We start from the raw sequence: 27,548 nt of genomic DNA, 5'->3' as shown, positions 1-27,548 counted from the left end.
TTGTTTAACAAATTACATTTAAAAATTAAAAAATATTAAGCAGAAATGTTACCTTAATTTAGGAATATAAACATAAACCTATAAACCCATTAATATATTTAATAACTATATGACCTGGCAAATATATCTCCTACATATACTACATTTCGAGTTTTAGCGAGAAACACGCACAGCGATTGATATTTATATTTATAAATATACCAAGTATAATATAGATACTTAGATCTTTAATTGAATAAAACAGTTTTATTAAAAAAACTTAAATAGACCTGGTTTAAACCCAGACTACTGTCACGGTTTAACTTTAGTGCAGAGGTTCAAACTTGTCCTTATATGGTCTAACCCATAACACGTTTGTACTAAGACTTTTATTTAGACCGTTACAATTAATGTTTTATACTGTTTTTAGACCGTTTTGTAATGAGACGGTAAATGACTAAACTCGAACACTGTGTCTCAAACCTAATTTTCATACAAGATCATCTATATCCACACTTCAACCAAAATCTGTCCAAAATTCAACATAGCATTGACTCGACCAACAAAATACCGGTAAAAATGTTCATGACAACTTAAGCTATAATACTATGGGTTTTCACTTATATTCTTCATTCCGATCATACTCGACTACGTTTTCTTCCGCCTCTAACTGCTGTACTTGCTGTTGTAAGGCAAGAGGTCCCTTTTTATAAGCTGTCATCTCCTGAAAATGTATAACGTATTGTTAATAACACTATGTTTAACCGACTTTAAAAAGGAGGAGGTTCTTAATTACTCAAATATTATGTTAGGGCCAGGATTGCCTCGTCTGGCAAAAAAAATGTGTGCGTTAATACACGCAAACGTTAGTGTACACACGTAAGAAGTGAAACTTCTTTATGACCTTATTTTTCAAAAAATAATTTACTATATCGAATCACGCGTGGTAGGGATAAGAAAAAATGGCGCGTAACGGAAAAATGTCACGCGTAACGAAAAAATGTTACACTAAATTTTTTTCCAACCCCGATAAAGAAGTTTCACTTCAAAAATCTCTTGATGGTCAGTGATTAATAACACTCATGAATTTTGTTTTTATGCATTGGTACGGTAAAATATTGCCAGCATTTACATTATTTACCATCTTTGTCTTATTCAAGTGCCTTTTATACTATGTTCCTTTTTTAAATGAATCACAAACATTCATTTTACAAAAATTGGTTATTGGACACACCTATTCTGAATCTTGCACAAATATTTATTTGAGACCTTGTAAGATTAAATCCAAAACACAATATTACCTCTACAATGGTGCAAAATGGAGCATTTAAAAATCCTCAAAAAGTAATACAAAAGTGTTCACTCACCCGATCATATCTCGCCTTGTCCTTTTCACTAAGCGCTTCATATTTCGACTTAGTTTCTGGGTCTGCGGCTGCCCAACGCCTGCCCAATTCCTTGGCGATATCTCCCATAGTGTATTCTGGGTTATTTGCCTTCACTTTCGACCTTTCATCATTGCAGAACCAGAAGAACGCTGACCTGTTGGGTATAAATGCTCAATTGAAGTGTTGTGATTTTAACATGATAACGTTTTTAAAATCGTTTTAGTCGGGTGACATGTTCAGAAACATGTGTCACACCAAAACCTCACGAGCGCGATCGCAGGTATAACGACCCCCCTAGACAAGTGGCTTTCTATTAGCGTAAAGTTCAATAGAATAGATTATGAATGTATGAGATAGACGTAATCATTCGTCGTCGTCGTCGTAATCAAACGTCAATCTCATACATTCATAATCTATTCTATTGAACTTTACGCTAATAGAAAGCCACTTGTCTAGGGGTGCGAGAGAGAGACGGACCGATCTCCCGTCTCATCTCGAGCGCTGCCACCAATAAGACGTTATCACGTAAACATCTCGAACCAATTTTTTTTTTAATCTGATTATTATTATTTTGATCTGCCAATAGAAATGGGATTAGGCAAATAGCTGGATGGATTGCTTTAAAACTTTGCAAGTTCAGTAAACTTTAACAATTTATACATTTTTATATCAAACTACTGTGGATATTGATTATCCCATCTATCCAGTATAATACTTATATGTCGAGTCTAAAAATATAGACATCGACAATAAAAAGTTCAATATCACATTGTTACATCAGGCTCCTAATGTTCAACTCATAATTGGACACAATTATTCTTGAGATGAAATTAAAAATCTCTTTCTTTTTTCCTTTTTCAGTTAAATACTTATAATAATTAAGTAAGTCGGAATTAAAGCAATTGTTGGTATCTCTATCAAAATAATGGATAAACATTTGAGTTTGAGTTTGAGTTTGAGTTCGTGTTCGTGTTTGTGTTTGAGTTCGTGTTCGTGTTTGTGTTCGTGTTCGTACGTCGGAATTAAAGGTTCTCTATCAAAATAATGGATATACATTATTAATAAAAAAAAAATTCGTGACCATAACTCACAGCGATCGTTTGGGCGCGTTCGGATCCTTGGCGTTCTGCCGCTTGCGCAGACGCAGCTTTATGTCTCTCGGCGGCACGTAGTTCATCATTTCCATGTCGTATCTCTTTTTGTCCATGTCTGCCATTTCGTGGAATCTCTGTTTCTCCTTTTCTGACATTGTCTGCGAATTTGTATATGTTTTAATAAATATTCTTTTTTTATTTATTGAAGTGAAAACTTCTTTAGCGGCGTTGGGTATAAAATCTTAAAAACGCGTCAGGACACGTGGCCTGATCGAAAAAGCGTTTTTTTAGCCTTTATATTCCATGCCGTCCATGCGTAAGACGGATACCATTCCAAAATATCAAACATGCTCAACGTTAATAATCAAGTTTTCACTTCTGCCGGCACTCCCCCAGTGCAACCCGTCTTTTTTTATTTATTTATTCACACACATATCAATATCAATTCTTGTATTATTTTTCCTATAAATGCCATTATTATGCAAGAACGTGTGCTTATCATTGGTCATAATGAAGTTAGAACTATTAGCATACAAAATATTTTTTTACGAAAAAAATTTAAGTCAATAAATTTTTATTTATACTTACATTCCATCTCTCCGCGCACTTTTTCGAGAAAGCTGCGAACACGACATTTTCATCAGGATATTTCTTCTTATGTTCCTCCCGGCATGTTTGTACAAAGAATGCATATGCTGTCATGCGCCCTTTCGGCTTATTATACGCTTTTGATCGTGGCATCCTTGTCTTCACTGTATTTTGAGCTATTAAGGCTTGCTGCTGAGCCTGTTGCTGCAATTCCTATAATAGAAATAGCCAGTCTATATTGGAAGAATATCAGTTACAGGACAGGGTAGGCATCCATAATAAAGAGTCATATTATGATGAGTAATTTGAACTCTAGTTTGAAATAATAATTTACTAGCTTACCGCCCGCGGCTTCGCCCGCTTTGTCTAAAACCTAACAAATTATATACTAAAACCTTCCTCTTGAATCACTCTATCTATTAAAAAAAACCGCATCAAAATCCGTTGCGTAGTTTTAAAGATTTAAGCATACAAAGGGACATAGGGACAGAGAAAGCGACTTTGTTTTATACTATGTAGTGATAGTGATAAATAGGTAAAACAAAAAAAAATATACCTGAAGAGTAGCAGATTGCCTTTGTAAAGCAGCTTGTATTTGTTGTTGTTGGACAGCTTGCAAATGTTCTTGCAGACTTTGTTGTTGTTGTTGTAATGTCTGAACAACTTGCTGTTGTAATGCTGCTTGAGCTTGCACAAGTGCTTGGGCTTGAGCTTGTGAAACTTGAATCAAGTTTTGCTGGTTATTTTGTTGATCTATTTTTGGCTGCTGTTGCTGTTGCTGCTGCTGTTGCTGCTGTTGCTGCTGCTGCTGCTGTTGTTGCTGCTGCTGCTGTTGTTGCTGCTGCTGCTGCTGTATCTGTTGTTGTTGCTGTAACATCTGTTGTAATGTTTGCTGCTGGTTCTGTTGCAAAGATTGCTGCAGGTTTTGAGCCTGTTGCTGAAGAGCTTGTTGCAGGTTCTGATGTTGTTGCAACTGTTGTTGTAATTGATTCTGTTGTTGTTGTATTTGGTTTTGTTCTTTTTGTACTTGTTGTTGTAATGCCTGATGGCTTTGCTGTATACCGTTCGATTGCTGGTTATTTTGTTCTGAATCTGAACTGCCTTGGTTTTGAGACTGAAACAAACAATTTAGAATATGTTGGTTAACTTTTAAAATATTGATAAAGTTATGTTTTCACATTACTTAGTTTACCTATGGTTACTATCTATTAAGATAGTAAAACTGAATATTACACTATAAATTAGAAAAAGTTAGTTAAGTTGTCAATTCTGTACATCCATAAGCATACATGTTTTATGGATAAATTTGTATCATGACAGTTATCCCTGACAGAGACTAGTCAGATATTAAAGTGTCCACTACTACAAACACACTCAACATTTTTCCAATGTTGTTGATCATTATGAAGATCTAATAAGACCAAATATATAATTTTATCTATACTAATATTAGTTAGAGTTTGTTTGTTTGAACACGCTAATCTGAGGAACTACTGGACTGATTTGAAAAATTCTTTTGGTGTTAGATAACCCATTAATGAGGAAGGCTATAGGCTATATTATATCATCATGCTAAGACCAAAAAGATCAGAGCCACTTGGGTGAAACCGTGGAGCGCAGCTAGTATACTATAACACTCTCACTTTCAGTCTGTAGTTCAACATTATAATAACCTAATTGACGATAGAAGCAAACAATGAAATACATTATATTATAATTTATTAACTTTTAAAACATATAAGTAAACAGAAATCTTTAAAAGGAAGACAAAAATAGAATAGAAAGTATACCTTACATCCAATTTGAGCTTCTTTTTTTAAATTTACGATTACTTAGGTACTTTTGTTTTAATTAGCAACTAAATTGAGAATCTCCTCTTTTTTTAATCGGTTAATGAAGTTGCACAATGCACGAAAAACTTCATTATTTTTTTTTCCAATTACCGAAAGTGAAATAGTTACTTCATGCAATTTTAATATTAGAATATAGAAGTGTATGTATTAAATACATATTATTATTGTAAGCCTTGACCTCGTTTATACAGGCAATGAAATTGACATTGACCATGATTCATGAATAACCTAACCTTAAAAAATATGCATATAAAATTTACCGCGCTTACATCACAAAGCACGTCACACGAAAAAGTAATTCATATCAATCATAATATGTATTACTTTAATTCTTTATAACACATGAAACTAATTTTGTTAAAAAAATAAATAAACAATTAAAAAAAAAACGCGCGTAAAATGTATTAGAATCACTTCGACATACGTCAAATAGAAATGTAAAAGTCAAAAAATTAAAAAGTCAACACTCAAGTGTCACATCTGACATCACATTCTTCAATTTTTTATGTTTCGTTTGCACATTTTAGGCATCATGGCATTTTTCTGTGACTGATCATTGAATTAATTTTACAAAACAATGAATACGAACCTAACGTATAACTTTTGAAAGTCAGAAATATACTCATGAAAATATATCGAAATCTAAATAGAACAGTAATCGTAAGTTATGTAGGTACACCATTTTAAGACAAGTCCCAAGACAAGGTATTTCCTAAATTGTAGGTTTTTTTAACAACTAAACAATCATTTGTTCGCATAGCTCGAGAGTCAAGACTGTTAGTATTGTTGTAGACACACAGACATCACATTATTACTTTTAATGTGTTTCATTTGTCCATTTGATTGCGGGCTGCGGTGAAGAAGCGGTAGCATATTATTATACGAACGTAAGTATGTGCCTTTTTATTCAAATACTATAGTATTCTCTTTTTATGTAGATATCTTAAAAGCAAGAAAGATACGTTTCATGTTAAACGAAATTCTGATACAAATACATGTCTAAATTTCAACTCTGTGAAAGGTCATTGATCCTCCCAAGTCTCCAAACTTTATTAATACCTTAACCTTGAAAATAGTAATTGAAAGCGATATTACTCAGTACTCACTAGTCCTTCATACTATTAAATTCAAATATCGAAGTCGTTGTTAATTGATGTCTTAGTGTTAAATTGTACTTATTTAATAAGTATGAAAATTAACTGAATTAACGCTGTATGCCTGGGGTACACTCAATTTATATTTTAAAAAAGATAAAATAATTATTGAGCATTGGATTTAATACGATTATTTAATATTATTATTACCGAAGGAGATGAAGATTGCTGATTTTCAACAGACGCCGAAGCATACCACCAGGGTTGTTGAGGAGACTCCTCCCTAGTACTGGGATTACTAATCATACGATAATCGAAATTAGGGGTAGAATTATCTCCGCCATTGTTTGAAAACCCTCCAGTCATCTTATATGTATATAATTGATGAGTAGCAGCCGCTGTACTCCTCGCTATTTCCTCATTTATTTGCTGTTGGTGTTGGAGTTCACCTGAGCCTCCTGACCACCATGAGGCATCGTCGCGCGCACCCCAAGCGCCCCCCGTCGCGCCCCGTTCCCCCATATCACGATCCCCGCTTTCGGCCAACCAGTTTCTTTATCCTTCACAGCTTATTGTTTTAATCTTTTTGGTTATATTAAAACCATATCCTTTATTTTTATACAGTAATAAACACTTAACCTCGCTTTCGGTTCTGTTTTTACCAAGTACACGGACACTAACACACCAATGGAATTTTCATGACAAAGACTCACTATAACTATATATTGCACATGGTAATTGTAAGTCGCACAGTGGATTTAGTATCAATATTCACGAGATCTCCGATATTAAAGATGAGCAAAAAAACTGCCGGCTATAAGTTCTACACAAAGCGCGTACGTTCTATCACCGTACATAAGTCAATACAGTTGGCAACGTCGCGTAACAAGACGCTAAACAAGTATATTGTGGCGCCCTCAACGCGCAGCGGCCGACACGGAAACATTCGAAAACCTATAGAAAGAGATAGCCAATACACGAAGTGGTAACAAGTCGTCCAGCAACCGGTCAATAAGACGATTAGCGCAGCTTCGACTCAGTATTGAAATTCTTTTGTTTACATTTTTTTTGTAATGTAACTTTCTCCTTTTTATGACTAAGGTACCTGTTTACTATAACGATACAATAGGATTACATATTAAAAAAAGCTTTAAATTACTCCTGTTCTCAGAATATGGAAATGGCAATTTATTCAAATTTACACCATACGTTATATTATTTTAACCTGAAATATTTGGGATTAACATAATATTTGTGATTCCATTTGGCAATGGCACTTTGGAAATTGTCCTATAGTATCAAGATCGAATAGTCCAAGCGTTAAAAAGACAGTGCAAAAAAAGTTGCTTTCACTATATCTAATGAAAGTACCTATCTATATACCTATGATGGTAAAACTTTAATTGTGGTACAAACATCACGATTTACTGGACAACTTGGGATAAAATGTTTAAAGATTGCATCCCAGTTATAGGAAAAATTTAAAGAGAAATTTTAAATGCGGGTATAAAATTTTCTCATTTATTTGATGATTGACAAATTATGTCTTGGATTGTGGCTGTTTTCGTTGTAAAAAAAGACACAGAAATCTCAGTGACAAATAATTTTATTGTCTTTTTACAAATTTATTGACTTTTGCTACAAAATGGTAATTTCTCGAGTTCATAATTACTTACATACCTATATGCGGCATGAATATGCTTTGAATTGTTGTTAAGTATAAGAATTTCCTAGTTTGAGTAGGGGTCGTTTTGTCACACATCTCGATGCTCGGACATAAGATTTTTACAGCAAGTTATGTTTCAGTTGTATCTCACAGTCAAATGCAAGCTCAAACATTTATTATTCAACTGGACTTCTTTTAAAAGCGCTTTTGTAAGGTCAAAATAAATAATGAAATCACGAGGTGCATTTTTTAACCTTCTCCATTAATAAGTCTCTATCTTCAATCAAACAAACTGCTGGTCACTCGATTGCTGTCATTTTTGAATGATTAAAATGTTCGGTCCTCACCTTATTGTAAAGCTGGTAGTGGTAGGTACCTACTATTCTTACTGAGCAAAGAATTCTTAATCAATTATAAATCATTTTATATTCAGTTTTAATAGCATTCAAATGCTTTATTAATACATAGGTATTATAAACAATGGTGGACGATTAATTAGAAACACGTAACACAATGAAGTAGTCTACAAATTTATTTACATTTGTGTATTAGAGATTAAGCATTATTTCATATGTAATAGAACACCCGTTTATCTAGTTTTATGAGAAATTGCTTAATTTTAATCAAACGTTATGTAGCTTAAATTAATAAAATTAAACAACTTTAACTGAAGTCTGATTTCCGAGTATTTTCAGTCTGGACAACAAATTAGAAACAGCATGGTTCGAGTGTTCCAAAGTCAAAACCTGTTGAAATGCCGCCAATATTTTATTCTTCTACAAATATTTGCACCGTTTTTCAAACATTCCATCTAAAAGTTTCTGAAAGTTAATATGCTTTGCAGTATAAATGGGTAAAAGTAAGATTTGTGACCCATCAACAAGAAAAATAATTTTAAGTTTAGATTTTGACAAAAACTGGGGTTACAGGAAAATTGCAAATCATTTAGTGTTAGATAAAAAGATATTCAATGCTACAGTTTATTTAAAAGACCATGGTACTTACGATCAAGTGCCTAGAAAAGCTCGACCATGAAAAACCACTGCTCGCGAGGATAGGCAAATGATTCTTTTGGGAAAGATGGATCCATTTAAAAGTTCAAATTCTATTATAAAATTAGTTTTTTCCGAAGATGAATCTCGCAATGAGTCGATGAGATCGGTTCGCAAGCGGTAAGTCGAGGCAAAATTTTTATTTTGGAACGAAACTAAAATTAATTTAATCAATTCTGATGGCAAAGGATACACGGTCGTTCAGTTAACCAGGCCTTAGATAATAAATAAACAGTTCAGCATGGCGGAGGAAACATTATAGTATGGGCACGTATGGAGTTGTTTTTAGATTGTTATAATCTTTATAGACCACAACGGCTTTACAACGTCGTGGCTTAGATTGTATGAGATTTTAACACGTTTGCAAAATTTCCTAATAGAATTGGAACCTTTAAATGGATCCATCTTTACGAAAATAATTATTTGCCTATGCTCGCGAGCAGTGGTTTTTCATGGTCCAGCTTTTTTAGGCACTTAATTAGAAGTACCATGCTCTTTTAAATAAACTGTAGCATTAAATATATTTTTATCGAACACTCTAAATGATTTGCAATTTTCCTGTAACTCCAGTTTTTGTCAAAATGTAAACTTAAAATTATTTTTCTTGTTGATGGGTCACAAATCTTACTTTTACCCATTTATACTGCAAAGCATATTAATTTTCAGAAACTTTTATATAGAATGTTAAAAAAAAAATGTTGTGTGGTTTTATGAAACCACGGTAAAAGTGAAACTGTTCGAACGGTTCCGAACACTGCTTTGTGTAGCGCATGTCGCGTGACGGTCGGCTGCCGAGTAGGTATCTCGCGACTCGGCAGCCGCGATACACGCGACATGCGCTACACAGACCAAAAAGTTTGAGACGATGTAATAAAAGTTTCACTTTAACAGTGCAAGTACAGTACAATATTTGTAGAAGAAAAAAATATTGGCGGCATTTCAACAGGTTTTGACTTTGGAACATTCGAACCATGCTGTTTCTAATTTGTTGTCCAGACTGAAAATACTCGGAAATCAGACTTCACTTAAAGTTGTTTATTTTTATTAATTTAAGCTAACGTTTGATTAAAATTAAGCAATTTCTCATAAAACTAGATAAACGGGTGTCCTATTACATAATATGAAATAATACTTAGATAATCTCTAATACATAAATGTTAAATGAATTTGATGACTAGGTACTTCATCGAGTTAAGTGTTTCTAATTAAACGTCCACCACTGTGTCTTTTCTATTCTGAACGTTTTATCCATGTAGGTATGTACCATAGAAATCTAAATAACAAGACACATAGAAGGGCTATAATGTCATAATTCGTATGAAAACCGCTGTCGCCAAAATCAACACATTCAAACCGAAAGCTAAACAGTACACACAAGTAAACTATGCCTTTTATTGGACAGCTTGATTTTAGTGAAAACTAACTATCTATTAAATTAAGCATTTGAATATGTATCCTAACGCACGAATTTACGGTTTATTTTAGAATAACATCCCTAAGTATATGAGACTTTTTGCTCCAATACGAACAAACGTGATAATAAGAATGGTCGACTGTGTCATTCATTGTTATTTCGATTACTATGGTGACACTCGTAATACTTGTAAATATTCTATAATTTTAAGGAAAAACGGCATTATTTCTAAAAAAATATATTTTCCGATGAAATATTATTCCTTTATAAGTATAATTACAACTTGTGGAAGAATTTCCGCAATGGGAATTGCTGAAACACACCATGTATACACTCATACGTCTCCAGAGCAACTGAACAGTGACGAATGCACTGGTGATGTGCAAATCACCTGAGTGGCGACAAGGTCACGCACGCTTACGACTTCTAGTGTCTTGTTATTTAGATTTCTATGGTATGTACCTATAATGTAAAAATGGCGCCAACTTTTCTATCATACCTACTTAAATTATGGTTAAGGTACCATTTGTTTTAAAAATATTCTTCCATACTATTATCCTCTTTTTCTTAACATTAATACAGCTGAAACCAAATAGTTAATGATAAAATAAATTAATAAGGTAGGTATCTAACAAAACGTAAATAGTTTTCGTTGCGCTATGTACCTACGTAGGTACCACGTAGGTACATTCATTGGAGTAGCTAGAAACGCAAAAACTTATAAAATGAATAATATTCCAATAAGAATTCCAAGAAATCCATATTATGTGGGTATACTAGTGTTTATATTTTCATTCATTCTTGAATTTAATAAAATCTTATTAGGATACCTAACAGAATTCATGCTTCTCATTGAACCGGCATTTAGGTACCTACTTAAATATATAAACTGTATTATTATTGATGAAAAATAACAATTTTAAAACTTACCTAGTGAGATCTTCGCTTCTGAAATAATTGTATTTTAAATTCGCGAAATATTTTTATTAACTTTGACATACGCAAAGTATAGATTAGGTACTCACCTACTAATGCAGTTGGTACTGTGTTATGTTTATGTACAGTGTCATTTTACTTCGTCCGCCTTTCGTCCGCACTCGGCAGCCATTTGCTTATAAAATTAGAACGTAAAACTATAAATAACGCATCAAACAATACACTAGCGTCCTAGGTTTAAATAACAAACCCGTGTATTTAATATCTTGATTTATCCCGCCGCAAATGAAAAGGAATTGAGAAATATCAAAACTCACCGGGTATATATTTTTATTATTAAATAAGCGAGCACACCATTTCAGCGCTTATTACGTAGGGAACTTCGTGTTCCTTCGTCGTAATGAAAACATGAATAGTCGATGTCACTGGTGAAATATACTGATTGGTGCAAATTGAAAAGCCCGCCTAATTGTAGCCAATCCAAACGAGCGTTTCGGCTTTATTTTTTGTTTATACCTGTATGTACATTTCGTTCAACAGAATAGAAATACACACACACATAGGGCCGTGTTTTGCTGTGTTCTGTGTTCACAAAGAAGTATGTTTATGTCTTATGTACTCACTGCTTTGTGTGTGTGCGACGTGCGTTTGTGTTCGTGTTATGCTATTGCTGTTGCGTTTTTTATGGTGACGGGACGTCTCGTATACTTGAACCGCGGTCGGTGCGAAACATCCATTTTGTGTTATTTAATTGAAATAAACCACATTTTTCAAAGGTTTAAGTGTGAAAATTATGACCTAGTGCAGTTATTACTTTGAAAAAGAGTCGTTTAATGTTATATATTACTTTTATTTTGAACTTAAATGGAGCTATGGACATTCCATTATTCTAGTAAAAGTGCAGTGACAAACTAAATTTTGACTTAACAAACAGAACACGGTTGCAAATATTATTATCGAAACTATTTCTGTATGATATTTAGTGTATTATTTAATAAAAATGTTTTGTGTTATTGCGTCTCATAACCTCAATCAGGAGGTTTTGTGAATACGTCGATCTTTACTCTGCACTGTCGTAAAGAGTTTATATTAGCCGTTATATTTACCTGTTATATATGATTCAACGGGAATATCAAATGAACAACGGGTTTAGTACAGGAGAAGAAGATTCTAGAGGTAATTCCGATCAAATATGTTGCCTTGTGGATGACAGCGACCGATGTAGGCGACTCGCTGGCAACGCGTCATATAGCAAGCGTATACAGAAGACTGTAGCACAAAAGAGGCTCAAGCTCAACATTGACCACCAGGTTTGCTTACTATCAAATACATTCCACTTTTCATTAATATTTCTTATATAAATGATCTTCAAAAAAATTAATTGTAATACATTTTCAGGCGAGACACACATATATCTGTGATTATCATAAAACCATGATCCAGTGTGCGAGAACAAAACAGAGGAGGAACAAAGACTCAGAAGATGACAGCAATGAGGCTGAGATTGATTCACCGGAAGTAGACTGGTTTCAATTGCAAGTGAATACATTAAGGAGGTATAAAAAACATTACAAGGTGCCAACAAGGCCAGGGCTGAATAAGGCACAGCTTGCAGATGTAAGTACTGTGTTGCTTTTCCTTACATTGCAAATATTGCTTTGTGAACACAAATTAAATGATTTTATTTCTTACAGGCCGTTCAGAAGCACTTCAAGTCCCTTCCAGTCAATGAAAAAGAGATTGTGACATATTTTATCTATATGGTGAAAACAAATGGCAATAAGTTAGACCATAAAAATGGTATCAACTCAGACTCAGTGTAATTTTAAGTGACTATTTATGAATTGTACGATTAGTTTAGATTTATTCAACTAGGAAATTTCTCTTTTTAATTGTTCAATCTACATTGATGTGCTCACAATGCTGTTAAAATAAGTTGTCTACCAAATATGCTATGAATTTTGGTTGTATTATAATTATTATTTCTTATTTTTATTTGTATTATATAATTTACTAGACCAATAAAACTATCTTGTTTGATATAATATGTACCAAACAAGTTGTGATTGTGTAAAGACCTACCATATTTCTAGTTCTCAAAATGAATTCACTCATGGTCTTTCTGATTATCAATTAATGTATTTATTTTTTAATAGTTAGACAATTTTATGTTATACAGTAGTATAAATGTTATGATTGTTAATTGACAAGGGAAATGCTAATATTATAAGTATTGTTAAAGAGATTTAATAACAACAAAGCGTAAAATGTAATTTTTATTACATTTTAATTGAAACACATCTTTGATTTCTTCAGTCTTCTTCCGATTCCGATGATATTTCAATCCATGAAGATGCAGCTGTCTTGACTTTCATTTCTGCTGTTTGTGGCAATGATTTAACAACTGAAAAAAAATAGATATGTCATTTATAGGATTAAATACAATATGCATTGTCATCATACTATAATTATGCTCTAAAACATTAATTTAAAACATACATTTTGATTTGAATTAGAAAATTTAATATTTAAATCCTTTTACTACATGACTTTGGAATTAATTTACTCTAAATATGTCAATAATTCACAAAATATATAACATGAAAATGACTTCAAATTATAGTTACCTATTTAATTTTAAGTTTACATAAGCATACATAAATCATATCTTAGATGTCTTAAACCATTTTTCGGTTTCTGATAATTTCAATTTTCAACATATTTTTAGTTTAATCTGATAAAGTTTTACTCACCATCATATTTGCTTGGTTCCTTAACTTCTTCCATGTCATCAGAAATATCTTCCTCGGTTTCCATCTTAACATCATTTACATTATAATTCTTCAAACATATGCTCAAATCCTTTTTGCACAGAGATTGTTTATGTTCATTTGTTATGATATCGCCAAAATTTATCTTTACTCTTTTTTGTCTGTGGTCAAATAATAAAAAAAGGTATTTTATTTATTAAATTTGTAAGAAAATGCATGCATTGCATATTGAGATATTTCTTAAATAAATAACACTTCTCTACACACAAATGGAGCAATAGTACACTAAGTGCTTCAGTTTAAAAAAAAGTTAATCTTAATCTCACAACAGCAATATAGTTGAATTTTGAAACTACTTTCCATTTTTACACGCTTTTTAGCTTCACCTATATGTTTGTTTGTTTGTAACCGACTTCTTTGGGCGCGATTTTGACCCACTTTAAACGGCCAGATTTCGTTCAAACTTTGTAGATTTATTGAGGACTGATGACAATACACTAATTTGATAAAATTTTCTATTTTTTAGTTCGGTTTTCTAAAAAGCGTGTTTTTTAGTTTTTTGTAAAATATTATTATTTCTTGTTTGCATGTATAATATACAAGCAATTTACATACATAGTTCATATGGATAAGCTTTTTATAACTGATTGAATTAATTTTAATTGTCCATACAATTACACACATGCAATAATAATTTATTTCTATAATGATTAATGAGTCCTCAAATCTAATTTATACACATGGGCATTCTTATCTGTGTAGCCTAAATGTAGAATGTAACCTAAATATTATTAGATCTTTACCACATTATTTAATTATAATTAAATAATGTGGTAAGATTGAATTTTTATTATTAACGAGTTGACCAGGCAACCACATCCTCAAAACAATTGTTTTTGTTTTGTAAAGCAATAAAACTTTCGTTTCATTGCTGCTCATTTCCTACTCTTTGTAGCATCAAGCATGATTTATCTAAGCTTTCTTTAAATTGAATATCAATACCAATTTTCGGCCAGTAGTTCCTGAAATTACTGTTTTAAACCAAACAAACAAGCAAAGAAACTCTTTAACTTATTTCTATTATTTGAGTTGGACTATTTATAAAATGTAGCTATTACTTAATTAAAAAGATGCTATAAGCACCTATTGTTGGATTAATTCCAGTTTGTTTCATTAAAAGCACATCAACTTAGTAAAATTATTCTATACATCGCCAGCACAAAATATATCTCTAATCAAAATGATATAGATATTCCACTTGCTTACCTTAGTGTATCATCACTGATTATTGCTTTTTTTAATACATCAATAACTTCTTTCCCTTTCTCTGCAGCTCTCAATATTGCCTTGTGTACTAGATTAACATTGTCTATGGCCCCACCAGTGAGGTCCAAGAGACATGGTTCTTTATATTGGTTCATGCCGACAACCAACAGGCCGCCGCCAGTGTTGCCTTCCTCCACGTTACACATGCAAACAGACTCCTCTATGAAACTTGGGTCAGAGAGCAGAATACTGAAAATTAAGTTAGAATCTAGTTAATCCATCAGACCCCGAATCACAGACAATAGAAAATCTATCGTCGGTCGGATCGAAGAAAAAGGTAACAAACCCCCGAAAAATAAACAGTTGAAATGAGAACCTCCACTTAATTTTAAAAGTTTGTTCAATAGAAATTAATTCACCTTCACCTTACATATCCTAACCAGTTATCTAGATTTAAAAATTATTGATTAGATAAGTAATATGTTTGCAACTTTTTATGTGACAAATTCAGGCAGGAAAAAGTACATATAAACTTAAAACAGGTACTTCACCAATAATCATTATGCAACAAGAATTTATTTTAAGCACATGTCCAATGTATTGTATACCTCTGACTTGTTATTGAAAGAACAAGGGATTGATAATATCAATATCTAAATGCATCTTATAGTTACTTTTTTTTCATCTATACTAATATTATAAAGCTGAAGAGTTTGTTTGTTTGACTAATCTCAGAAACTACTAGTCCGATTTGAAAAATTCTTTCGGTTTTAGATAGCCCATTCATTGAGGAAGGAGGAGGATCTATATATCATCACGCTAAGACCAACAGGAGCGGAGCCACACGGGTGAAACTGCGGAGCGCAGCTAGTAAAATATAATATTGGAATGATGATAAGAGGTCATAATAGCTCCCCAAAGCATAGCCAGCTATAGCTTTAGATTCAACTTCCAAAATGTTTAAATAATTTAAAGGAATATAACAAGAAACAATTGATTTTGTCAACTTACTCGCTTCCAAATATAGCAAAAGTCAAACATACAGGATAATGATATAACACTGTTGGAATTGGATCTTTTTCAGCGACAGTGTGAATTGTTATTTTGTCTCCACTCCTTGTCACATCTGGACGTTTGAAATGAGCTAAAGATGCAAGTGTCGCTATACTTGCACATTCTATGAGGTTCCCTTCGTGGTTGAGAATTTTTATATCAACTCGTAATGACCAAACCTGAAAAAAATTATATAAGAAATTTCAATCAATAAACAATAAATTGCAATATACTGCATTCGGAAAATACAGAACCATAACATAAATACGTAATTAAGGTCGAATAAGATTATAGGTTACTGACCTTTTCTTCTACTACAATACATAATGACTCAAGGTCAATGCACTTAGAATCCTTGTAACATTTTTCAAGTAATCTGTTGAGATATACTGTGAGATCTGTTTGTCTATTAGCTTCGAACTGTGGGGCAGCCATTGGGCTGATCTCCACATTAATGTACAGGATACCTTCATTGGGTCTAATTTGTTTGGGTTGAACTACCTCACATGATACTTGTGCTAATACTCTGAAAGGTTAAAGATATATTGAACTTTGTAAACATGTATAATTAACGTAAAGATACGCACGAACATACGTAAGATACGGTGATTTCGATTCCGTGTCAATAAATATATAAAAATAAATAATAATCGTTAAAAGAAAATAGATTAAACTTGTTCTGCCTTACTTTGTTTCTCCTAAAGATACAATGCAACTTCCATAATCTGAACCAAACGCAATGTGAAGCTTTCTGGTTTCATTATAAGTCCGACCATCAAGACGCTGCAATAAATCAAAAGTTTAATTAGGTACTTCAATAACATAAACAAATGTGTGTGCCTTGTGTGTACTTAGTACTTACATGTCCACCTGAAACTATCTTCTGCACAAATGATTTCTCACAATTGGAAAGTACAGCTTCTCTCATTATTTATTAAGTTTTATATGGATATTGCAATACAAATCGTAATAATCTGTTTTTTTTTCAAAATATTAAAAAAGAGCGAACGTTTGAGGTTATGTTTTGATCTCGGAATGTCAACTTCAAATCAATGACAATTGACAAAATAATATGACAATAATTGACAACTGTGTCAGACTCAGGTGTCAGATATAACCTCTGAGGATATAACGTAAAGGAGTAGAGATAAACTACGATAACATGGCGCGCCCCTCCAAAATTCAAAACGTTTGAAAGTATTTGTGAAAGTATTTACAATGCACCACCAAGATTCACAACGCATGTGAGCGTAATGAGACGGCCGTCAAACAAAAACAAATCCACGGATTTGTTGCTCGACTAGTCACGCTCTTCGCTCATTATTATTAGTAATGGCGCTGCACTGACGTATTCTATGAAAACGACACGTGCGTTGTCTTGGGCGCTCGGCAACTTATGATTAGTTGACCAACAAATCTGGACGTAAAGTACTAAAGACGAATACGTACAACTACATACAAACTCCTTCGTAAGGATGTCACTACACACATTGAAACAGTAATTTGGAGGGGCGCGCCATGTTATCGTAGTTTATCTCTACAAGAAGAAGAATCGGTGTGTTCCGATTGCAATAATTATACTCTGCGACCACTGTAGAGTACTCTCATTGTAGAAGACACAGATCTAGTACAACGTAGAAGATCATTTGTGTGATCAGTTGTGTGAGCACTGTTTGAGCATGTATTTCTGTGTAGTTTTTAAATTACGCAAATTACTACAGATAGCAGTCAAGTTCATATTATCGCCAGAATCCAGAATCCAGATGCACATTGCACGTGCCTTAACGCAGTACCGTACAGGATTTTTTAATACTTACTTTAAGTATTGTAACTGCATTGCCAATACAATGATTTACTTTAAGTATTGTAACTGCATTGCGAGTACATATATAACATTTTTCTAGTTCATCTATCGATTCTAAAATGAACGTTCTTGTAACGGCAAGTCTACTTTTGAATTTAGTACAATCATTTTCAGGCATTTCCAATCCAGCTTAATCAAGCAGAGGTCGATCTCACTTGACGAAAATAAACTTACAAAACTACTCAAAGAAGTAGTAATTACCTACTTACATTATTTTGAAAACCGAAAGAGTTGGATTCTACTGAGTTCTACTGTCGATCTTTTACAAAATACAAATCCGTTACGTCTTTCCTTGGTGTCGTAACGCCGTAACGGATTCATCTTGTCTTTTATGTCGAGTCCTTCCTAGGAGACGCTTTATAGCTGTTAATATTTAATTATTTATTATGTACCCGATTAACCTGTTTTATTTTTAAATGAATTAAAAATAAAACCGGCCAGGTGCGAGTCGTACTCGCACACCGAGGGCTCCGAACAAACCTATTTTTTATAGGATGTCGAAATTTGCTTAAAATTTCAGCATTTACGGCTGCATCTTTGATAGACGGACAACAAAGTGATCCTATATGGGTTCAGTTTTTTCTTTTTGAGGTACGGAACCCTAAAAACAGTTTGCTTTCTAGAACCCATAATGTGATGATTAAATAAACGACAACATGACCCATATACCTACTTCTATGATAATTATATTTACTAACTTTGTAGTCCTACACACCACTTTGATTATTGACAGGATCCTCATTACCTCTAACAACCCTGTTCAAATAATAATAATCCATATAATCAGCTCGGTAACGGTAATACCGCGTGACATATGAAATTTAATGCATCTACAGACGCTCCGATTTGGTTGGTGCCAACCATCCGACCACGACCAAATCGGAAAGTGTAGAGAGCGGTCGGTCCGACATAATTATTATTAATATTGGTTTGACGTGGTCGGATGCGCCAGCAATACCGACCAAACCAACTTCCTATCCGATCCAACCAAATTGGAACGTTTGGAAGCTTTGTTCCGACCAAATCGGCTCATTCCATAGAGTAATAGAGGTAATTGGCTCATTCTCATTTGCAACGCCGCCGGTGTAGGACGTCAACATGAACGCCGAGGGAGTTACGGTCACCGAACGTGACATATTAATAAAATTACTGGAACTATATAAAGACTTTCCCTGTTTGTGGGACTTAAGTAACAAAGATTACGCAAATAGAGATGCCAGAAATCAAGTGTATTTTATTATGTTAGAAGTATTAAAAAAATTGACAGTGCGGCTACATTAAAACCTTAAAAAATAAGTTATAAGAGCCGCATATGACTGTAATTTTCTCTATTTCTATAGTAGAATTTAGCCCATTCTCTTCGTACTATGGTCAACTGACATATTACTCTATGGTCAACTGACAGTTGGAAGGCCAACCGTCGGACAATCTGTAGCAATGTTGGAATGGTTGCCATGTCGGTTCCAATATGGTTGGCACCAACCAAATCGGAGCGTCTGTAGATGCTTTTAGTTACATTTTAACATGACCTTCCTTTATCATATAATCGTAAAAAGAATATTGATGACATAGAAAAATTAATATGGATATATCCAAAATGTATTATATCACTAAAAAGTGCAGGTGCCTATACTGCTTTTAAACAAGGTAAGCAACAAGTCAAGCAGGTGTTTTTTACTATAAATATTCAAAATATAATTGAAAATTTCCAATATCTATTAGTTTTAATTCACCTTATATTCAAAATATGTAAGTAGTTGATAGATATAGAAACAAAATGAAATCTGTTCGTGTATATTTAATTTATTTATTTCAACTCCCTGACTGTGCCCGACTCCACCCGGTAGTCGTGGATTTGATGTGCGACTCGGTTTGTTAAAGATGATGGATGGATGCCATCTATATATGAAAAAGAAAGGCGTGCTAGTTATATGCATGTACTACATTTATAACTCAAGAAGGGCAGCTGAACCGATTTGGCTAAATTGGTGAAAATGTAGCTTAGAACCTAGGAAATATAGGACGGAGGCGGGGCGTACAAATAGTTAGGAATTAAAAAAGCTGACACTCTTAATATTGAACTAAAATACACACTTCGCTGTAACTAAAAGCAGGATTTCCGCACAAATCTCTTTCGCGAGCGTATTCATGCTGATTGCTTCATTCATGCTAAAAACAGAAAATATTACAAGGCATATCTATACAAATCCATCGTTCAGGTGATCACTGCGATGTCCCACCATCGATTATGTCACCCCATAATGTCACCACCGTTGTTTGTGTTACGGTAATCAGTCACCCACCACCACGCCATGCAATGGCAGGCTTGGATATTATATTTTCATCCGTGTGCAACGCGACATTTTGCGAATATGTATATGACAATCCGTTGAATGGTAAATTTCTTAAAATTGGCTATAATTCTAGAGAAAAGTAGGAATGAAAACACGTGCCTCAAGCCAGGCACGGGATTCGTGTATTGGGTATGGGGCAGAAGGGCAGATGCATGTAACATCTCTTTTTTTCACTGATCGATTTTCTTTTTGTGCAATTAAGTGATCAGTCTTTTGTATCCTACCAGAAGACTTCTTTTATTAATCTTTGTTAAGGATTGAACTCGGGACCTTTCAGTTAGAATGCTCATACTTAACAGTGGTTAAGGTATAGTGATACCTACCAAGGAAGTTTTTTAAATTGTAGATGCGAAATTAACTGGGAAGCAAAATGAGACGTTGGCTCTACGTAATTTAATTAATGGGAAACATTTGAAGATTGGGACATTTAATGTAAGTTTCCTATTTCCTAAAGGATTCCGATTTATTAATTATTTTTATTAAACTACATGGCTTGTACCCAAATTAACTAGCTCTTATTTCATAGAGCAGATTAAAAAAAACCTTACTTATTTAGAATTTTCCCACGAGTTGGACGGAAAGAGCTGAAAATGGGACATACACCGGTCATGGAGTTGCATTCGAAATTATAAACATATTACAGGAAAAGTTTAATTTTACATACGAAGTTGTCGTTCCGGAGAAAAATTTTATATTTGGCAATGGAAGACCAGAAGAGTATCTCATCGGACTTCTCAATACTAGTGTAAGTTTAATATGTTTTGGGCTGTGCAAAACTGTTAATCTTGTAGAAACAAAATATACTTACATGTATTGTATTTTAATTATTACTTTGGTAACTACCTTATAAGTATTAACACCTAATAAGTATTTCTGACGTCAATTATTTCATGTCACAATAAAAGTATTTGCGCCAAATTAATTATTACAGAAAATAGATATGGCCGCTGCCTTTATCCCAATTCTCAGTAACTACGACAGACACGTACAATTTTCGACGATCCTAGACGAGGCAACTTGGATGATGATGTTAAAACGTCCAAAGGAGTCAGCAGCAGGGTCTGGTCTTTTGGCGCCATTCGATGAAATGGTTTGGTAATTAGAATTCAATTACCATCTATGCTGTGGCATCTCTCGAGAGATATCATTGCCGATAAAGCTGACCAGTCGTAAAGATGATTTTGAAAAATAATCGTTAGAAAGTTACGGATACTCTACGGGTCGCTATCGCTTAAATATATTTTAAAATTATCTGAATATAGTTTCTTTATGGTGTACCTACGTTCAAATATGTATTTTTTACTAGGTATTTGATTCTCATTGCCGTAGTGGCATACGGTCCATGCGTTACCCTGCTAACTCGCTTGCGCAATAAATTGATGCCTGACGACGAGAATTACATTCCGATATCTCCTAGCATTTGGTTTGTTTATGGGGCATTTATCAAGCAAGGCACATCACTATCGCCTAACGCAAGTAAGAGCTTGAATATTGATGGATATTTACTAATTTATATTAAAGATTTAGGTAAAGCCACAGTTTCAAAAGCATTGAAACAACTTCTTCAAATACATACATACATACATAGTAGGTACATACATCTAAGACTCGTTGGTAAAAAGTTTTTGGGTATCGATCTCCAGATAGATATTGAAATAAGAGAGGTTTATATTCCTTGTTTATAATAAAAATATTTGATACATTAATAGTTCGTAAAAGCCTATAAACCTCAATAGTTAAAGTATATTATACCTACATAGTATCTATGTAACGTATATACCTATAACCTATTCATGTAATACATTAGAAATGAAAATATTTGTCGTGTAATATTTCCATAAATATAATTTTGTCTAAAAAATAACTATCAATCGTCGATTATATTGCTAATGGTTAGTCATTTATCACTTTTTGGTTACGCCTATTATACGATACAGTCATTTTGTGTTACAATAAAATATAATTTACATTTTCGTTGATAAGGTAAATATACTTATTGTAATATAAGTAGTGCCAGGTATACCTAGTCATTATAAGTCGTTAATCACTGAATCTATGTGACATCGACCATTAATAAATTAGGCGCATTTTTCATTATGCCTGCGCATTTTAACAAATCACAGGTGAAATGAAAGTTATATAATAGATTATGGAACCTAATTAAGTCCATCATAATTCATACTAAATAGAAACATAATCTGTTCATATTATAAATTATGCAAAACAAAAGAAAATTTAAATTTAATTTTCCTCTACTGAATCTTTAATTAACTTTTCCGTAGATACCACTCGAGTGCTGTTTGCGACTTGGTGGATTTTTGTGATCCTCCTATCTGCTTTTTATACAGCTAACTTGACAGCTTTTCTAACTCTGTCCAAATTTACCTTGGAGATTGAAACACTTCAAGATTTGTACAAGAAAAACTATCGTTGGTTTGCTACTGAAGGTGGAGCTGTTGAATATGCTGTTAAAAGTGTTGGTATTTTTTAGTTCTCAAGTGTTTAATTTTAAACTATTTTTAAATTGACTGTGCATTGTTAATTGAAATAAAACACGTAAAAATGTATAACTATGTATTTATAAAATTGTAACTATGAATAATGTCTAAGTAACTATCTTGGTAAACTATGTACCTAATTAGTCAACATCGAATTTTTTTATGCAGACGGACGAAGGCCTGCATTTCCTGAGTAAAATGATTGCAAACGGTCGTGCTAAGTTTCGTTCAATTAGCGATGATAGTGAGTACCTATCTTACGTGTCTGAAGGCGCCGTATTAGTCAATGATGGGACTGTAATAGACTATATGATGTATTTTGATTATTTGGAGAAGACTCGGCAGGGTATACCGGAAGCTGAAAGATGCACTTATGTTGTTGCTCCTGGCCCATTCATGCAAAAAAAACGAGCGTTCGCGTTTCCAAGAAATACGACGTTGAATTTATTGTTTCAACCTATGTTAGTAATCTTTTTTATTTGTTCTATTGCTATAAAGAATTGAGTAGCTAGCTTATTTAAAAAATGTAGAATGAACCTACCTACCTACATTTCCCTCAAGACTTATCTATATAATGCCCACTTGGGCATTTTTGATCCTAAGAAATAGATTTTTTTGCATAGGTAAATACCTAAGTACCCACAGTAGGTACCGATTACCGAAAATCATTTAGATTTTAATCTAAACACAAAATCAATTCTTCGGACTAAAGTTATTCTTCTCTTCCATCCTCTTTTTGTTTGCTTTTGCCAATAGGTATTTAAGTGCCTACATTTCGTTTTCAGCTTGAATATGGTAACATATAGCGGTATCATAAAATATTTAGAGCGTAAAATGCTACCCGATACTAGAATATGTCCCCTGGATCTGCAGTCTAAAGACCGGCAGTTAAGAAACACGGATCTTTTGATGACGTACTATATTATGGCCGTTGGTTTAGCAGCTGCGGTATCAGTGTTCGTTGGCGAGGTAAGTTGCATTCATTATTTATCACTCGATTATTTTCCCTACAAGAAAGTATAGGTAATAAGACCTATTTCAAAACTTATCTTCAAATTGGGATTGGTTATGTGTGGTTAAAAATCACAGTTAAAAATGGATAATAGACATATTTGCCCTATGTATGTTGTTTCACTTATTTCAATTTCTTACAAATCAAATATGTCTATTTCCTTGTATAGGGTAATTTAAAGGTGTTATATACAAAAAAAAAATCATAATATATACTGCCTATTCCTCTTGCTAAAAGTTGCCAATTAATTGTAGTATGTACTAAGGAAAAATCGTGTACAAGTTTCATTAAGCTTATTTATTTGTTACAGGTTATCTTAAAACGGTACGGCATAACAAAATACAAAGGTAAGCATTTAAAAATTGTCCGAAAGAAAGTGAAACCTACTCAAAATTTCAACTTCGACGACTCTCGACCACCACCTTACGAATCTTTATTCGGCAAATCTAAAAAAGGAACCAATTCAACGAAAAAGATAATTAACGGTAGAGAATATTGGGTTATAAACAAAGAGAATGGTGAAACGAGGCTGATCCCAGTAAGGACACCATCTGCACTTTTATATCGTTAGAATCGATTTCTCGGAATCGTTATAATTTATCGATGTTATTTTTTTATCTGTGTGCATATTGTTAATTGTCATATTGTATCAATTCTCGGAGCAATTATCAAGCCTGGAGAAGTAACAATTAATTGAACAATATAGCAATAGTTTGGCCTTTTTGGCTTATGGCAAAATGTCATGCGAAAAAAGAGGACAGATATATGTCAGTTCGACAGTTTGAAATGACATGTGCCCATGTCAATTTGTTTCAGTGACCAGTCTGGTCACGGACGCATGGTGATTTTAATTATTATTTTTGAAGTGAAAAACGAGTGTTTTAGTTTAATTTGTTATTTTATGAAAAGACAATTGACTAAAGATAACATGGCTTGTGTTGCTTACGGCTGTAAAAGCCGTAGTAATGTGAAACCGGACGAAGATAGAAATTTGTCATTTCACAGGTTAGTGTTTTGATCAATTTTTTTGTTAATTGTATGATAAATAAGTTAATTTACCTTATTTTCTTAATCATCTATGTTTTATCTAACCGTAATCATTGAAATGAAATCATAATCAGCTTAGTTTTTAGAAAAAATGCAAAATATAACTTCCATAGTGTTGTGCAATTATCGATACTTGAGTAGGAACGAAGTACTTCATTGATAATGACTGCTTTAGGTTAGGAGAAAAAAAAGGTATTTAAGTATGGATTTTATTGTTATTTGCAGGTTTCAGGCTTGAGAACAATTAAAAGATGTTTGAGTTAAAGCTATAGCACAGGAAAAATTGGAAGCCTTCAAAACATTCTCGGCCTTGTTCAAATCATTTCGAATCAGACGGGAAGAAAAGTAAAGTGCTTTGCAGAGATGCTGTGCCACAAGTTTAAGGTGGCATCTATTTTAAATAATAAATATTAAATATTGTAATTTGGTAATTAAGTATCGAAATAAAATGTTGTTAAAAAAATAAATGTTTATTTGTTTTATTTGAAGCAATTTATTTTAAACTTGTACCAATTTTTTCCTGTGGGAATGAGTTATTTTCCTATGGTAAATTGTAGCTTATAATATGTTATTCTGATGTTTAAACTATATAATTGTAAAGTTCCATAAAAACTCATTCAGTAGTTTTTACGTGAAAGAGTATCAAAATATGTCCATTCTTATATATTTTTGCTTTTATAATATTAGTAGGATACGACTATTGATTTGTAAAAAGATCAACTAGGTGGAAGTCAGATTCGCGCACGAAGGGTTCCGTATAATTCTATGAATGAATCTATGAAAACAGGAAAAAATACGTACCTTTTTACGAAACCATAAAAACAACCTAAACCGAAATACCTAATAATATTTTTTTATAAATACCACTACCATACAATGCAAGGCAGTCAATACGCATCGTAAATGAATAATTCCAAATTAAACGAATCTTAAAATTTGAAATTACCTATCCATAATTCAAAATTAAACGAATCTTAAATTATCTTCAAGCAATTTTATAACTTAATTTTTTTATTTATCGATATTTTAGTATTCGATAAAGTAAAGGCAAGCACTACCTTTTTAGAACAAAAAGTGGCTACATGTGGATTTGAATGCCAAGCAGATAACAGTGTGTTGTCTCTTTCTATCGCATTAATTAGGGTATTGAATAAAAGAGAGCCACTATATAAGAAACGTTCAATTAATTGTTACTTCTCCAGGCTTGTTAATTGCTCCGAGTATCAATTACTTGAACCTGTACTTGGACAGATTATAATAAATTGGTATTTTTATATCCTTTACTAAGTTGGACCATAGTCTTACATTAGCTGCGGTTGGACTCACAGCAATTGTTTAAATACATAATATCGTTTATTAGAAAATAAAGGGTGTCATAATAAAAAAGCTTGTTTAATTCATATATTTTTAATAACTGTGAAATACACTTCCACAATTGCACTAACAATCAAACCATAAACAACATTTGCATTCAGATTCGCTCTTTTATAGATTAAATTTAACTAGGGGTGCCTGCTTTTCAATATATCTAGTTTTATATGGTATGTTTAAGGAGATAAGAAACGCATACTATCTAATCTTCATTTGTACCAGAGCGTATTGAATGTTGTTACTATAAACAAATTAATAGCTTGGCTTCATTCGTATTAACTACTAATAACGGACACATTTTAATTACTAGAAATGCAGTGAGATCTCATAATCTGTGCAAAATTTGGACAAGAAATAAAATAGACAATTCGAAATTCGAATGTTAAAATTCAAATATTTAACGAAATAATAATTATACAAAATTAAAAAATGCATATTTCTAGCTTCAAATAATAATTGTATATCTTACATAGTATTGGATCTATCTAGCGTAAGTTTTTAAACAATATATTGAAAAACAGACACCAAAAATAATCACGTAGGCTGTGCCTGTAATATACACGATATATTATTTATTAATTATACATTTATATTGTATAGTATTAAAATTTTAGTATAAAACCTAAAACGCTTCTCATATTTTTTATTATATATTTAATTTCTATAATAACGGACTGATACATTTTTCCTTTAAATTTAGCAATTACACACGATTAATGATTTTTAAACTATTTCATTTGACAAAACGATATTTTGAATCCAGGTGTGTCATTATACAATACGATAAATTTATTAAACTTAATTATTTTCCTATATTAAAATGACGATCACAATTTTTAAGTATTGTAAACAATAATTACTATGTTAGTATTATAAGTGAAATGATAACCTTAGAGCCAGGTGTGACGATTAAGAAAAGGAATACTTAGGTACATATATAAAATCAATAATAATAATTATCGATTAAGTCATAAAAATCTTCATCGGATTTCTGTAAAAAATAATTAAAAAATTTTTAAAAAAAGCTTCGTATTAAAAAGGGGTAAAATTTGTCTATAGACAAAGTAATTGATATAAGAACTTTGTGGCACATTAACTTCTACTGTCACAGCTTGCACTATGGTTCTTATAAATTCGAAGTATCCTAAAAATGCACACAATATTTGGTGTGAATGACCTATTTGCTACAATTATTCTATCTAACGCACTTTATTTCAATTTTTAAACAATTAAAAACAGCAATAAATT

The 27,548-nt window shown here is 32.7% G+C and overlaps 4 protein-coding genes across 4 annotated transcripts; 2 read left to right on the top strand and 2 right to left on the bottom strand.

Annotated features, from left to right (window-relative positions):
* Nucleotides 1-352: 352 nt before the first annotated feature.
* LOC149902185 (uncharacterized) lies at nt 353-6,894 on the bottom strand. Its single transcript, XM_090110442.1, has 6 exons — nt 6,207-6,894; nt 3,606-4,163; nt 3,050-3,262; nt 2,459-2,619; nt 1,347-1,521; nt 353-703 (listed from the first exon to the last, which is right to left on the bottom strand). The coding sequence occupies exons 1-6, from the start codon at nt 6,516-6,518 to the stop codon at nt 596-598; spliced, it is 1,527 nt and encodes a 508-aa protein (XP_089966568.1). The 5' UTR covers nt 6,519-6,894; the 3' UTR covers nt 353-595.
* A 4,820-nt stretch (nt 6,895-11,714) lies between these two features.
* Nucleotides 11,715-13,050, top strand: Sap30 (SIN3-associated polypeptide 30). The gene is made up of 3 exons (XM_090110443.1): nt 11,715-12,374; nt 12,463-12,681; nt 12,759-13,050. Exons 1-3 carry the CDS (start codon nt 12,180-12,182, stop codon nt 12,885-12,887), a joined length of 543 nt encoding a protein of 180 aa, XP_089966569.1. The 5' UTR covers nt 11,715-12,179; the 3' UTR covers nt 12,888-13,050.
* A 276-nt stretch (nt 13,051-13,326) lies between these two features.
* Nucleotides 13,327-17,196, bottom strand: Rrp45 (exosome complex component Rrp45). Its single transcript, XM_090110441.1, has 7 exons — nt 17,017-17,196; nt 16,843-16,937; nt 16,458-16,680; nt 16,113-16,333; nt 15,102-15,350; nt 13,818-13,996; nt 13,327-13,468 (listed from the first exon to the last, which is right to left on the bottom strand). Exons 1-7 carry the CDS (start codon nt 17,080-17,082, stop codon nt 13,377-13,379), a joined length of 1,125 nt encoding a protein of 374 aa, XP_089966567.1. The 5' UTR covers nt 17,083-17,196; the 3' UTR covers nt 13,327-13,376.
* A 3,132-nt stretch (nt 17,197-20,328) lies between these two features.
* Nucleotides 20,329-24,522, top strand: Ir76b (Ionotropic receptor 76b). Its single transcript, XM_090109885.1, has 9 exons — nt 20,329-20,414; nt 20,719-20,804; nt 20,929-21,117; nt 21,304-21,467; nt 21,679-21,848; nt 22,655-22,848; nt 23,039-23,331; nt 23,656-23,839; nt 24,193-24,522. The coding sequence occupies exons 1-9, from the start codon at nt 20,336-20,338 to the stop codon at nt 24,451-24,453; spliced, it is 1,620 nt and encodes a 539-aa protein (XP_089966011.1). The 5' UTR covers nt 20,329-20,335; the 3' UTR covers nt 24,454-24,522.
* The last annotated feature ends 3,026 nt before the right edge of the window (nt 24,523-27,548 follow it).

The sequence above is a fragment of the Colias eurytheme genome, chromosome 15 (genome assembly GCF_061535395.1).
Source record: "Colias eurytheme isolate Ceu_HAF_F1 chromosome 15, ilColEury1 Martin Lab GWU primary, whole genome shotgun sequence".
Classification (NCBI taxonomy): domain Eukaryota; kingdom Metazoa; phylum Arthropoda; class Insecta; order Lepidoptera; family Pieridae; genus Colias; species Colias eurytheme.
This window is presented reverse-complemented; position numbering and strand designations above follow the sequence as displayed.